This window comes from Rhodnius prolixus, unplaced genomic scaffold (genome assembly GCF_049639745.1).
Source record: "Rhodnius prolixus isolate KJV_2025 unplaced genomic scaffold, Rpr scaffold_8, whole genome shotgun sequence".
NCBI lineage: Eukaryota > Metazoa > Arthropoda > Insecta > Hemiptera > Reduviidae > Rhodnius > Rhodnius prolixus.
The window spans coordinates 17,912,543-17,928,437 of NW_027411593.1; the positions used below are offsets into that span (position 1 = coordinate 17,912,543).

Below are 15,895 nucleotides of genomic sequence, written 5' to 3' on the forward strand. Positions count from 1 at the left end.
TAATTTGCTCTTTGAATACCAATAGATCTCACATGATTTGTCCACTTCTCTATCAGATCTGGAATATTTTTCTTAATTATTGCGACGTCTGTTTCAAAAATAATATTTGGCTCTCCGATAATAGTCAGCCATCGCCGCAACCAATTCCTGTCTGCTCCTCCTGTACCTACTGTTTCTAGTTGTTTGAGTTTATTAAACCAATCAAACCTACTCTATTCCAATTGCCAGAACCCTAGTCCAATAGGACAACAGCTTCTTGAGTAACCGAAGGAATTTATTAGGTAGTAGAAGTTAAAGTCGGTCGAATTTTAACGAATTACTGAAAAGTAATTATTTTTATAATTATTGTTTATTTATAATATTAATTATGACTATTTTTGGCAATAAACACTAAATAACCTCCTTAGTGCCTCTTCGCAATATAAATATATTATCTAATTTAGTTATTTCAGCCTTCCAAAACGAAATATTAAGAAAATTGACAAGGTTGCCAACATTACATAGTTTGCTGATAATTTATCAGATGGTAAGTAGAAGCTTTAATAGGAGACATTTTTCTTTACAGTTTTGCGGATTAATTAACCGTCTATCAAATATATTACTTCGTAAAGTTGTCAAAATGGAGGAAACTTGCTCGAGTAAAATTAGTACAAAAAAAAATTATAACTAGATGTAATGAAGGGAAAGAAATAGGAACGTGGTTAGAAGGAGGTTGACGCTGTTTTAAGTTTAGTACTGTGGCAAGAGGGCCCCTTTTTTATGACAGTCAGTGTAAGCATTGATCGAGTTTTATATTATCTCAATTCCGCCCCCCCATCATCGTGCCATTTCTTTACTTGTCCCATGAAGGAAAGAAAGGCCCCGTTCAATTGCTCTTTCCAGAATTGAGGTAATTTTTCAAATAGTAGAACTTCTTCCTTCCTTTTAAAATCCAATACACGAATTTGTCAAACCATTCTAAAAAGCTTCACTTTCATTTATTTTTTTGCAAAAAGGAAAAAGCTGCCTAACTTTTGGAATGATTGATGTACAGAGTGAAAGAATTTAAGCAAGTTCAACTAATACAGTTCTTTTTAAAAATGTGTTTCCACCAGATGTTGATGAGGAGCTATGAATAAAAAAAACAATATTTTAGGTACATGATGTTAACAGAATTCTCTTGGAAAAGGAAAAATAGCAAGTAATAGCAAAATTGTTAATCCGTTTTGCTAATTTGGAATTAGGTTTCGAATAAAACCAAGTGGAAAAGCAATTTTACGATTTCCTCAAGTAAAAATCTCCCTACCAATTTATTTTCACTTTAAATTGTAACAATTATTTCTCCATCTGAATGCCAGTTACTTTATTTTATTTTATTTACTTTATTAGTAATATTTACAACTACAACAAATATTTTATCAACTAAATTCGATCCTATTGGCTCATTTCACTAGTTAAGTCATGTAATCCACCTAATGCATTCACAGTGGATTTACTCACATCAATAAGTATCTAGGCCATTTCCACTACAAGCGACAAGCCTGGAAAGTGAGGAGAGGAGAGCTATTGCGAGAGAGGATTTGGATGGAGATCTAGTAGGCTGTGAAATTTACGGTATCGAGATTTATGCTTTTGATTAGATCAGAGACAAAAGGGATGTGAAGGTAAGTGTGAATGGTAAGATTTTTAACTAAATAAGATGCATTTTGCGTAAGATTTTGGATTCCAGTGGTTTGTATGCATTTGCAATTTGAATATTTGGTTGAGCGCCCCACACTTCTGCTTCATACATTTAAAATTTCATTGTGCAAAATAATTTTGTAGTTCTGAGAAACTGATAGTTATTTTTAGTAAAAACTGATTTAGTTTGATTTAATGTTGTGCGGGTTTCTGATCTTTATTTTTTTGACCCCCACACTAGACTTAAAAGAACTGAATTGAACAGACGCTATCGACTACTTAAAAGACTACTCAGAAGACAGATCAAAACTCTCTCTGGACAACAAAAGACTAATTTATACTTCTATTTTGAAACCCATCTGGGCGTATGGAATAGAGCTTTGGGGTTCAACCAAACGCTCCAATCTCCAAAGGATTCAATCTCTACAATCTAAAATACTTCGAACTATTGTACACGCTTCATTTTATGCCTCCAACCTGACTACAAACACTAACCTTAACATTCCTTTTGTCATACAAGTTGCTAAAACAAGATACAGAAAACTCCACTTCAACCTGCAATCTCATATAAATCCTCTAGCTAAAAATCTTTCTTCTAGAACTCTTCCTGATAACCCGGACAAGACGCCTTTAAAAGACAGTGATCCTCGTGATCTCCTCTCCAGTGAAGAGAGTGGGATATTTGGGAGTGTTACCACTGGGTAACTTCTCCACTCGTATACTTCTGTTATTCAATGTTACTCTGTTATCACTGTACTTATAGCGCTAACGCGCTGATTGTAGCAAAAATAAACGCAAAAAAAAGTTTTTGCATTTCAAGACTTTAAATTTAAATCTGTATTGCTTGTTACTTTAAAAGTAGGTACGTTAATATTATTATTATTATTATTATTTTTTTTTTTTTTTTTTTTTTTTTTGGCGCATCAACAGCTGAGGTCATTAGCGCCCGGAGCTTTTTCCAGTGCACTGCCGGCCTCCGGACAGTGTTCTCTTGTTACAGACAACACTGTCCATCACCGGACAGTGAGCTGTAAGAAGCTCCTAGGAAGAGAAAATCTAAGGGTCAGCTGCTGGATTCGAACCCGGGACCTCCGCGTGGGAGTCCAGTATGCTAACCTCATAGCTAATCCCTTCCCTATTATTATTATTATTATTATTATTATCAAACTTTTTAAACATACATTTTTGTAATAGATCAGTTTGCCCCAAAGAGGCAGGTTTATTTAACTCCAGGAAATGTGACTACTCAAACGTTAAGGCACTTTGAAAAATGATAAAATAATTAATTCTTGAGCAATCAACCAATGAACACGCTACAAGATGGTCAGAATTAAAAACCGTCATGAAATATTGATTTAAATGTTCCCATTTGGACTGCAATCAACTGGAAAAACTAAATAATTGAATTTAGCTATAGATAAATATAATCAATTGGCTGGGAAAACCTTTTAGAAGGGCCTGAAAAGTAGAAGGTCTTCTGACAATACTATAAAGATATCGTTCAGATAAATGTATTATTGTCTAAGTACGTGCGAACTCGTTTTAACTGAACAGTTCTGCTGCAATAGCCCAGCCCTGGATTGCCTTTTTCCTCATTCAATATTCAGCAAGCGTGACCTAGAAAATGTGTGTTCGTATGCTGTTGTCAAAATACAATGAAAGCACTTTTACAGTCAGTAAAAATGACATAGTTTTAAGTATGAACAGTTTCCAATTATTTTTTTTTCCGTTCTAATCAAATAGCCATGTGCTTACGTTGCGAACGTTGCAGTTATTTAATTAAAAAAAAAAAAATTCAAGTTGGTTCCATAGTTAGCATTTCTCCACTCACTCTACTACAATTCTGCAAGTTCTAATATTGCATACATTTTTTCTAACTCTATACTTAAAAACACATTTAATTATTATCTACAAAAATCTGTTCGTTCACTGAAATTACACTGTGAAAGCGAACCACTTCTAATCCATTCTCAAATGCCCTAAAAAAGGATTTACTTAATAGAAAATTATTTATTTGCACGTGTGTAATACCATAGGAAGTTCAAAGAAAAACAATTTGGACAGAGAAGTGAAAGATTCGTCCAAGAAAGTTATACTTTCTTTTAAATCAAGAGCAAAATACTTATTCGTTGATTGTTCGCACAATATGTTGCAGCAAACTAACGTAGGATAAATCATGCTATTACTTTTTGAAAAATCTGTAGGAAAGAAAATCTTTGAGGAAGAAAGCGCGATTAACGCAGAGAGCTTTGCCAAATCAGCTGATTTAGTTATGTCTAACATGATACTCTTAGATGTTTAAAAAAAAACATACAACTAATTCCCTGGAAGGCAGAGATTAAATATCTAGGTCTAATAATGGATAGGAGGGTGACATTCCACAGCTCACATTAATGACCGTGTTAACAAAGGTAAAGCGGCTATCAAGAAATTATTTCCTCTGTTAACAAGGGACTCCAAATATTGATACCCCAAACAAGTTGTTAATCTACCGCTTAATTGTAAGGCCAATGTTGCTATATGCCTGCCCTGCATGGAACCTAACATGTAATACCAACTTAAAAACGCTCCAAATCACACAGAACAAATTCCTAAGACTGGCCACCGACTCAACCAGGTACCCTTAAATCGAGACGCTCCACAAAAATACCGACTACACGTACATCAAAGACAATACACAGATTTTTCACCAAACTGCAAGGCAGTGACATACCTATTTACAGCCAAACTGGAAGATACGATATTAACTCTCAATACAAACCTAAAAGAGTTAAACATATACTCAGACTATAGTTTAATTTAGGCTTTAGCATTTTATTTTACATTGTAGAGGTTTTTATGCAATTTTTTCCTCTAATCAAAATTTTACTCTTTAGCCTGTTTGATAATAATAAGACTGTGTAGGAGCTAGAACTACTTATTGGGACTCCTGTAAATACTTAGTAGTTTCTTTGTAAATAAATAAATTAGAAAAAACAGAAGACATGCGCTGCTGATAACAAATTATTCTACACAAAGGAAGAAGATAGATATTAAAAAGCATGCGCTCTACAAGAAGTCCAGAAATTTGCTCTCTACAACTAGAGAGCTATTTGGAGAGCAGAATTTAGAAGTGGCTGTATCTTGCTCCCTATTAGTCAGAACATTTTAGTATCTTGTCCAATAGAAGACTACTACAAACTCTACAATTGACAGAAATTTCAACTATTCAGTTGGAATAGTAGAGGTGGTTGAAATTGAACTACCACAAATTACACTCAGATTTGGAGTGACTGTATCTCGCTTTGTCATTATTTTTTATCTAAACATGCTTATCCAATCATGAATCCAGTCAATTTCCCCCAAAATAAAGCAAATTTTCACAAAATAAGAAACTTTAATAAACTTGCCTCTTTAGTATTTCGAGGTTTTTGTAAAATATATAAGTGTAAATTAATGTTTCTAAGTCACCCTAATCTTCCAATTTCTGAATTTTTTAGTAGAAATCTACTTCATATTTCCCATTCAACTACACACTCTTGATGGTATTCGCTGTCCATTTAGTAATTGCAATAGAAATGGAACATCGTTGAAGTATATTTGTTCAGTGTAGGTAGTAACTTGAGTAGAATACTGTGCCCCATCTGCTAACATAAGTGGTGAAGCAATTCTAAACTTACAGCATTGAAATGTAAATAGAAATGTTAGTTTTTACAATGGCCACGCTCATAGCACAATTTCATGGCCGTTTATTTAGTAAAGTTACTGGCCAAAAATACACAAACCAACTGAATAAAAAAAAAAACTTACCCACTGTATCAGAAGATGTAACAGTAAACATTTCTCTGTTTTATTTTAACAAAAATGAACTTTAGAAAACTTACTACCTGAGGATGAAACAAAATTACAACTACTCTTTTACCCAAGAATTGTCTATGAACTTTGAATTGTTTATGAATCAGTGATGACTGAATTTTTATTCAACTGTTAAAGATTACAGGAGGTAATAATTTCTCTGTCTCTCGCACTCACTATCTCTTAATCAATAAACATACCAAATCAAAAATATCACAAAGGAGAAGAATAAATAATTGAAAGTAGCAAGAAGCAGGAGCTCATTTTAATCTTACGAAACATGGAAGGCCAGTTACTTTTAGGTTATGAATTCCCTTTCAGATTTATTGTTAAGTAGATTAAGAAGGATATAAACAATGCTTTTAGAAATTTCATCTTCAAATAAATTAATTACTTTTATAATGATTTATAAAATATACAATGTCAAGTAAATATTGATTGTCGAATCTGTCGGAGAGTTTGTTCAATATTTTATAAGCTACAGTTTATTGAACATCCCATTATAAAACTTTATTTGCAATTAACTTGAAAATATTTGCTCATTAAAACTATCATGAATAATAGAGATAAATGAAAATGAGAATTTCTACGGTGAATAAGGTGGAATTACATTGGTCAGCTTTTATTATAAAGTTCCTACAAACTTTACTCCGTTCAACTCTTCACAAACTTCTTTACTTTAAATACAAGTCATCCATTGTAGTTAATTAATAGCAACTAAAAACTTCATTCACAAAAAACAAAAAAATCAAGAGTTATTACTTCATTTTTATCATTGGTTTTTTACGTTTATTTTAATATAAGGTAAGCGGATTAGCGAAAGGTAGGGCTAAAGATTTTAAAAAAAGAGCGTTGGCTCTGTTATTTGTTATTTCACCCGCGAATTGGGTAATACTAGAGCTTTGAAAAACGTACGTGTGTACACAAATATGAATATACTTGTTCATTTTGAAATATTATAAAATAAAATAATAAAAATAGAATAAAATAATAATTAATAAAAAATTACGTTATATATTCCATACACGAGGTGTGGCTATTAAATAACGAGACTGATGCTGCTACAGAAGAACTAACTATGCATGGGCCAAATCCTAACGACCGACAGCTGTACAGCGTAAAGCCTTCTCTTTTTGTCTCACGTGCTTGTAGAGAATTCTGTCTGACCGGAACCGTCGTTTGTGTAAGAGGTATTAGTTTCGTTTTACCGAAAATCAAAGTCAAATCTGCATTAAAAGGAACACGATTTCAGTCCGCTGAAGCTGTGAAAGAAAAAACGGCACGCGTCATGCAGGAGCTCACAGAAAAAGACTTCCAGTACTGTTTCGAACGATGGTAAATTCGCATGGAGCGTAGTAGGGATAGGAGAGGGGTGTATATTGAAGGGGATAATAACTAAATTTGTATAAATTTAAAATAAAATGTTTTAAAGCAATAGTCTCGTTATTTAATAGCCACACCTCGTATATAAATAATCAACATAATTGGTAAGAGAAGGCTCCCAGGATGTCATTCCACTATCGTAGACAATCTAAAGATAAGAGTAGATCGCAGGAACATCTTCTTGGAGGTTTACCTGGTATTGCCGAAGAAGATAACGTGTTCGATTAAAGGATTAGGATGAGCTGCAGTAGAGGAATGAAATTTGAGAAATCTGTGTTTTTGTTAGGTCTTGACGAAAGGGTTTGTGATCATTAAGGCTTGTGAGAATATTTACATAAAACGGAGCATTAAGAATTTTTTTTTTTTTGAGGTACCATTGACTGTAATGGCTGGATGGCGCAGAGAGTTGGAACTAGTAAGATTCCCATACTTCGATGCCGTATGACCAAATAGGTCGCAGTAACAACAGAAGGTATAAGAGTCTTTTGTTACGTAGGTTGAGTTTCGATCGTTTGTCAAGTAGTCTGGCGAGAAGTTTGTAGCGTTGGTTAGTTTCTTGTCTTTTCAGTCTAGTCTGGGGGATTCCATGTTAACCGTTTGTCTAGGTACAGTCCAAGGTAGCGTACTTTGTCCTCAGTTGGAATAGGAGTTTGGTTGATAAAGGTGCGAGATACGACTTTCCTACTAAGTAAAAAAGTAAGGTAATCGCCTATTTTTTCAGGCGGTGCTTAACGTCCAACTACCAATTGTCGTGTCGTGAACGGAGGCGACTAGCAAACATACTTTACTGTAAATTTCTTTTATTTAACCATTAAATAAAATCCAAGGCCTAAGACCGGGAATCGAACTCAGTACCACAATACACATTAGCTTCGCAGGTCTCGCCTATAACCGCTCGGCTACCGTGGCGCCCTCCTTCTAAGTATAAATACTATACTTAGTAAAGCTTGTTTTTATTTGAAAAGCCGTTGTAGTGGTAGATCGGAATGAGGAGATTGGATTGCAGTATCAGCAAAGGTGGACAAAATGGTGTTCGGATGCTGAGGTACATCTGCTGTACATAAGGAGTAGTGAAGAGGACCTAGGATGCTGCCCTGAAGAACACCACTTCTGGCTAGATGGATACCAGAGTCTGCTGCTCCCTAGTTAACTCTAAAATATCGATCTTATTGAGTACCAAATACTAAAATTAATACTTATGATTTAAATGTGTGTAATTTTAATTATTAATACTTAGTAATGGTTTGTTTCTTGACTTTCTAAGTATTGTGACGTTTTCTCACTCGTGCGAGTACAAACTTTACCTCCTGCTTGTGCATGATATTCGACAAGTGAGAAAAGAATCAATTTCCTTATAAGGCACAGATAATCTGAAAGGAATCATTACCATTTGTGGCCCCCCAAATGCAGAACAATAAAATTTTTGCTGGACAAATCTTGAATATCACAGTTCTGGACTCATTTCTTTGTGATTTAGGTTTTTACGCGAATTATTAACATTAGTAAGAATTACATATTTATGTCAATTGAAATTTGAAGTAAAGAGAAAATTTATTAATTTGAAATCTTTAAAATATTGGAGTAAAAAAAAAGTCGATCAAGTATTCAAATCAAATTTGTTTTAGTTCAATACACCGTTAAAAAGCTAGAACACAGCCTCAAACTGATGAATAAACTTAAAAAAAACAAACAAATGCGTTACCAACTTGTAACAACCACGTTCTGCACACCCTTCTAAACACTGGAAAGCTTCAATGGCAGGAAAATTGTTTGATTCCATTTCCGTGGAAACAGTTTTCAAAAAAAAATAAATAAAAAAAAACAGATGGAAGTCAGGCGTGTTTTAATTCAATTAAAGCTCGATTGTTCTTGTTTAATATCAGGGAACTAGAAAAAGAATCGAATTGAAAGGAATTTCTTGCGAGGGTGGAAACATATAAATAACCATTCCACTTCAAACAATGTTACTAGTCAATGAGTTCAATGAAATCTACGCACTATTTTATTGTTGCTTCACGTAGTATAATTAGCCTTAGTTAGGGTAGAACCACCAATTATTTGATTAAGCGATTCAAGAGAATGAAACACGGTAATAAAATCTGTGTTGAAATAAATGTTTCAATGAAAAAAAAAATGAAGCAAGTTTTCAATAATTGCTAAATGTATGTAAATACACTCTAGGCTAGCCCAGTGGTTCCTAAACTAGAAGTCATGGACCAAAAATGGGTTGCAGAAAGTTTTTAGTTGTTTCAAGAAGTAATAGTGTTGTTCAGTTGAGGTTCGAGCTGAAGGCTCAACCAAGCCTTTACGGCTTGAGCCTTCAGAGCTCGAGTCTTATAGCCCTCGAAGCTGGAGCCGTGAAGCTCAAGTTGTGGAGGCTCACAAACCTGGAGTTGAAGGCTTACAAAGTGCAAGCCTTTTTAAATACTTAAGGAATGACGAACATTTTAAAAATTATTGCATTTATTTATACAAAATTATGTTGAAAAATTCATTAACTGCTATAACTTGATTTTATTTTAAGAAATGAATTTATTAATCAAATAAAATGCTTCATATAAAAAAACTACAAAAAAGGTCCAGCCTTTTGAAGAAACCTCTCTGTGAGGCTTCAGCTCGAGCTCTGACTCGAGCCACCCGCTGAGACCTGAGAGCTCGAGCGCTTAAGTCTCAAACCTTGTAGCCTTATAGCTCAGCTCTTGAACAACACTAAGAAGTAATTTAATTAATATTGTAATGTTTTTCTAAAAAAAAAAAACTTTACTTACACAACTAGTGCCTGCCACTAGTTATTAAATATGTGGGTTTGATTAAATAATAAAACTCGCTAAAGTTGTAAGTAATAACCTGATTTATTAACACGTTAACATTACTCACATTAACATTTACAAGCAACTAACGCTATTCATTACAGTCACCATTTACAACAGTCACAACAGTTTACTGTTACTTACTCACTTCGTAACGCCACAAAACTGTTCCCCGACTGACCACTGGTCCGCACTGCACCGAATTGCACTAGTCTCAGCTACACTAACACAGCTCTACTCATCAACTGACTAATTGCCCAACTAGCTACCACTGAAGCACTCCGCAACACTGACTCTCCAAGACTAACTCATAAACTTGACTAATAACTATAAACTCTAATAACTCCTTAAAACTTGCTTAAAAACTCTTAAAACTCAATTGAAACTAGATTGAAACTCAATTGAAACACTCCCTTCTCCAGCTGTGTCGGCCTCCTTTTAACTGCGTGCCTCCCTCCAACTGGAACTGCCCTCCTCCAACTCTCTGAGCATAAGTTTCCACGCCCTCCTGACGTTCATTGGTTGGAAAACACATACTGCCACCACCTCAGCTGTGAGACGCCTCCTCCCATTCTCCGTCTCTCTCCAACTCCGTCTGTCTCACTCTCACCTGTCAATCACTGGCTGGGAAACACATATGCCACCACCCCAACTGCGGCCTTTCTCTTAGCTGGCTTTTACACAGGTCACTAACTCCTTGAACCATCTAGCCCTTTCCTTTCTAGTTCAAGTAAAGACCGGCCCTTTTGTCTACACAGTGGTGGCCTGTTACCGGCTTTAGTCGCTTAACCCCTAGAACAATCTAGGCCTTTCTTTTCTGCCACAAGTAGATACCGCCCCTTTTGTTTATGCAGTGGCGGCCTGTTACTGACTTTGGTCGTTCAACCTCTAGAACAATCTAGGCCTTTCTTCTCCGCCCAGGTCAACTTCGTTACAATATTATAGTTTTTCACTAATTTTGGCCCAAAAAAAGATAATTTCCTCGACAATTAAAGACGCTTAGAGTTTGAATAAAAGCTCAGAATTACACAATTAGGTTCCAAGAATGATTCACTTTTACTGGAAGAAGCTTCTATTTGTTCTTAAGTATCTCCCTTCATTTCCTGAGAGTTTGATGGTGTCAGCCATAGTGGAAGAAAGGATTTTATTCTGTGATGCTTGCAATTTAATTTTTAGCCGATTTTAGAGGTCATTAGGTGCACTTCTTTCAGTGAGAATATGCATTCAGTCCAGTAGCGAGGAACTAGGGGCTGTTCTGCAAGAATTGAGTAACTGGGAGCATCAGATCCTGCGTCAAATTATAATTATACTTTAATAGCCACATTCTTTATTAATTTTTCACAAATATCTATCATTAAACTTTTTTTTTACGCCATTTGTTTAGTGGAGATATTATTGTTTTCATTATATTTAATGTATCTGTGGAATTATAATTGCAATCCACTCTCAAAATCAGAGTTGCACAACCTATTTTTTAAGCCGCACGGTCAGTATCCACGTATTGTACCCAAATTTAGATCGACGACTATTTTTCCCGACATATTACCTCCTAAATAAGCGTAATTGTTGGTAAGAAAATTACGTACTTTCTTACAGATTAATGACTGTCACTTTTTCACAATAATAACAAAATAATGCTAAAGTTATTACGGTATAAAACGTCAACAATAAAAACTCCAAGTTGTGAATCTGGCGAGAAATACGAACTCAATGTTTGGACTTACAAATTTATAAGTTAGTAAAACTAAATTGTTTATTTCGACCATTCAGTGCAGGGCACTCAAAATACTTATTTTAGGCACACAATAATTTAAGAATCAAATTCTACCGACTGGTTTAGTGCACTGGGATGTGTAAATTATGTTCTTTGGCCAGCTAGAGTTTGACTTTCGAGGGTAATGATTATGTAATATATAAAAATAAAAGAATACCTTATCAACTAAATAATACAAAACAGTTATTATTATTGAAGGATCTACATATATACAGCGGACAAATGTATCGGGCATACATTATGTATTGAAGTGCGGTGAAGTGCAGTGCTTAAGGTACTCAATAGAATGGTATAGGTCCTGGTACAAAAGCTTAGTACTTGCCATTTATCATCAACCAGACTGCTGCAATGTGCATCATTACTCAAAATAGAACGACCATTCTATCAGAATTAATTTTATATTAGTTTGGCACTGATTTATTTTCAATTAATATTTACCAATACATAAATTTCCATGGCATGATATTTATTTTTGTAGTCATTTAAAGTATTTAGATTTAATTGTTACACTTTATATGTAATTAAATAGTTTAAAGTAATTATTACACTTTTTAGCTGAATTGAAATTAACTTTTAATTAATTCACTTAACTTTTATCTGAAAAAGCAATTAATTAACACAGAATTGTCAAATATAACGTTTTCTTTTAGACGAACTTATACTTGGCCTCGCAATTTCCTTGGCAATGGAGATCAGTAAATAAAACTTGTATTTGGAGAGTCACACCCACTCAGTGGTAACTCCTCTCAAGTCACTTATGATCAAACTATTTCCTTATTGCAGGAGATCTATTCTTGTAATTGTAAATTTTAGAGAAATTAATAAAGTGTATACCAGCTCATTCAGTATAATAAACAAGTTATTTGTAAAACATTGGCCACCTTTTACTGCTTTTACAATCGACTTAATGCAGAGTTCTCATGAATACGGCAGCAGGGCGTAACTTATCGCAAGATATAATCTACGATAATACCATGAGTGCTGATAATTTTTTCCGGTGATTTTGAGTTGATTAAACGACTATCATCTTGTTTGTATAATTGAAAAAGAACGCAAAGAAATCACCTAAATTTTGTTACTCAAAATTACGGAAGAAATTTAAGGCACAAATAGAAATTTTCACAATTTCACTGACACGCAAATGAGCAGATAAATTTTAATTAAATTAGTGATGTTTAACTAATCGATACATTTCAAAATAGAAATTATTTATCGAAAAAGTGATTAGGTCGGCAGTGCTAGATAATATCTACGATCTTATCCGGGGTAGCACGCATGTTTATTCTATTTAATTAATTTGAAGTTTTTATTTAATGTATTTCAGCTGAAATATCCGCTAGAGGGCACAACCTGTACAAGTTCTCTATTTTATTTTAAAATTTTAAACTAGTAGGACAATAGTTAATGCTCCTTTCTACGTTTCCAATCACACAATTCACTCTGATCTAAATATTCCGTCTCTGAAATAGCCCAATACACAAAACTCCACTCAAATCTACACAGTCATTGCAACCCTCTGATCCACAACATTTTCACTACAACACTTCCTTCAAATCCACATCGCAGACTAAAGCGGCGGTGTCCATGCGACCATCTCAACATATAACGCTGACCTCCTAGGATAGTTGCTACGTAAGCTTGCCAATCTGGCGAACTAACGGCTTCCATCACTGGATGGTCGTCGTTCACTCCATTCACGTCTCTTGGCGCACATGCATGTGAGCATTTATGGATGTACAGTCGAGCCTCTCAATAACGGACACTGGCGAGGGAAAGCAAAGTGGCCGCTGTTTGGAGGTGGTCCGTTCGAAGGAGGTAGGCAAGTTTCATAATGAAAAAATATGGGTTTTTTCTCCAAACGTCTATTTAAAAATTGTTTATTATTATTTAGCTATATGATACGCATCAAGTTTTTCTTAATTATCCAAAAAATTATCAAAAAACTACATATTATGGACTTATTTAATAATTTTTATAATAATCATCACATTTATTCATAACAATAATAATTTATGGTAAAATTATCATCATACTATCATCTATTATTAGAAAAATATAACAAACCTTTCGGCAAGTTGACGATGGCTCGATTTGGTTTTTGCGAAATCTTCCAACACATTTATTTTCTCATCTAGAGTTAACCACTTTCGTTTGGGAGACATATCGGGAAAAATAATATTGTTCGTCGAAAGTAATATTGAAAAATGATTAAAATGGTATAAGATGTATGAACTTATATAGGAAACTTTAGGAAAAACCAGGAAAAAAGAAAAACTTGGGAGGGGATAATTACTTTTTATCACCGCGTCAAACGAACTTTTAATAATAGGGTGGTCGTTGGTGGGAGGTGAAACATATAATCCGTTCCCCAAAATCAATGTCCGCGGTTGCTATGTTGACCGTTAGACGGAGGTTCTTTTATATATAGAAAGTGTATAGGGGTAAAACGGGGAAATCCAAAAACTGTCCGTAAATGGAGGTGGTCGCTAGTGATAGTGTCCTTTATGGAAGGCCCGACTGTACTTACATAAGTAAATTGCATCTGTATTTGCGCTGTCCTTCTCAACTCTTTTGCTTATTGTAATTAATTACAGTTGCAAAATAAATAAATAAACTAAAAAAAAAAAAATAATTAGTGCACTTCCAATACTCCATAATCTGTTTATCGTCAACAATGAAACTCGATGATTCGGGTAATGACTCTGCAGCTGCATAATCGTAACAGTTCATCCCATCGCCTTCACAGCTTCTATTTTGCCTATCTGTGATTCACATACATTTCGTTGCAGGTTAAGAATTATTTTGTATATAATTTTAAATTGTAATTACTAGTCAAAGTACTTTAAAGTTTATTTCCATTTTCTTTTTTTTCTGATTTCTATTTTATTTTCCGATAAATAAATGTGTTTGTTTTCGTTTCATTGCGATTTAAGCGAGAGTTTTATTATAGTTTCCCTTCATCTGCGTTTTCCCTTCAAAGAACCCCCTTTCTTCTCACTGCTCAGCGACCTTGTAAGAGGCACACTTGAGTTAAATGTGTAACAGAAAGCACGAACAACAATAGCAAATAAACTATGTAGAAATAATAAAAAAATACGAGTGTATAAAACAAAGCACGTGAAATTTACAAAACTTACAAAAGAAAATATTTTGGCACAGCATCTTGTTCTAAATATATTTCCTTCGCAGATGGTAGATTTATTGTTTTAAAAAAAAAAACAGATAAAACTAAAATGTAATCTAAGATAAACTTTAAGGAGAGAAATCTCAATGTTAATAAAATGAATTATATACTTTCCGTAATAAATCTTATGACAAATGTTTGTAAAATACTGGTGCGTACATATGGCCTTTTCTGGTGTATGAATAAAGTTAAAATTAATACTACTGGAGTAAAAGCTAACTGTGCTTGGAGTAAAAGCATTTTACTTTAGGCAAAAGATAGAACTGGAGGCACTTACTTCAAAATGAATGATTAAAGCATACCTTTTCTACTTACAAGTAAATCCTTTCTCTCTTTTAAGCAAGAAATGGCAGTTTGAAGTATAAGACTTTTGTATACTCACAGTTTATTTATTAAATTTCTTTCTTGTAATAAGAGAAATTCTAAAAACAGTAGTTTTATAAATCTTATTTCTTAAAAGAAAAAACGAAATTATGAATAATAGAATACTTTTAATGTAACAATGATGGTAAACGAATGTATAAAGGACGTTTACCATTTGTCACAGCTCTAATAGAAAAAACTGTCTTTTGATTTGAAAAGTTTGTACTAAAAATTTTATATAAAAAATGCGTGAACAATTCACGCCTATGATCTATAATTATTTTGTTTCAGATCGAGCTTATTAAAACTTAATTGGACGGACATTGATTTGAATTTAAATGTTTATTTGTTTAAATAGCTTTTGATTAAAATTTGGTGGATAATAAAGTTAATATAAGTTATGAAATTGCTCTGTCCTTAGATTTGATCTTTCTACGAGCCTCTGAAGATCTCTTGACGGTGATGGATAATGTTGTCTATAGCAAGAGAACTCTGTCTGGAAACCAAACAATACAATAAAAGGTTCCGATGGTCTTAAAAGATGATACGACTTAAATTAAAATAATAATGACGTAAATAATTAAAAGAAAAAAAAATGAGGCTGTGTCATGGACACAGCCATGTGTTGTACGTGAATACGTTTACGTAACGGGTTATATTTTTTATATAAAATATTTTTATTTATGTATTTAGGATGAAATCGAGGAAACAAATAATTACTGTGTTACAATATAACTTTATTAAATACATAGTATTATTAAGCAGCGGTAAGTGTTTTTCTCTTGTTAGCTTCAATGAGCGTAGAAACCATAGACGATCACACACATCACACTTATATCCGAATGGATTGATGACAAACGTCGTAGTGAAACGTGCACTAGCTACTGC

General features: G+C 33.9%; 1 protein-coding gene across 11 annotated transcripts in view; it reads right to left on the reverse strand.

The window, feature by feature from the left end:
* LOC141450977 (cell adhesion molecule 2-like) overlaps positions 1 to 15,895 on the reverse strand; it is a 673,919-nt gene that overhangs the window by 440,056 nt on the left and 217,968 nt on the right. Inside the window, exon 1 of one of the 11 annotated variants that reach the window (XM_074121948.1) lies at positions 5,449 to 5,530. The exons of 9 other annotated variants lie outside the window; for them this stretch is intronic. Coding sequence is in view for 1 of the 2 variants with exons in the window: in XM_074121946.1 (XP_073978047.1) it covers positions 5,449 to 5,479 (31 nt within the window). In the remaining variant the exon portion in view is untranslated. Of the gene's footprint in view, positions 1 to 5,448; positions 5,531 to 15,895 lie in introns of those variants that run through there. One more of the 11 variants, XM_074121946.1, reaches the window with a different exon arrangement.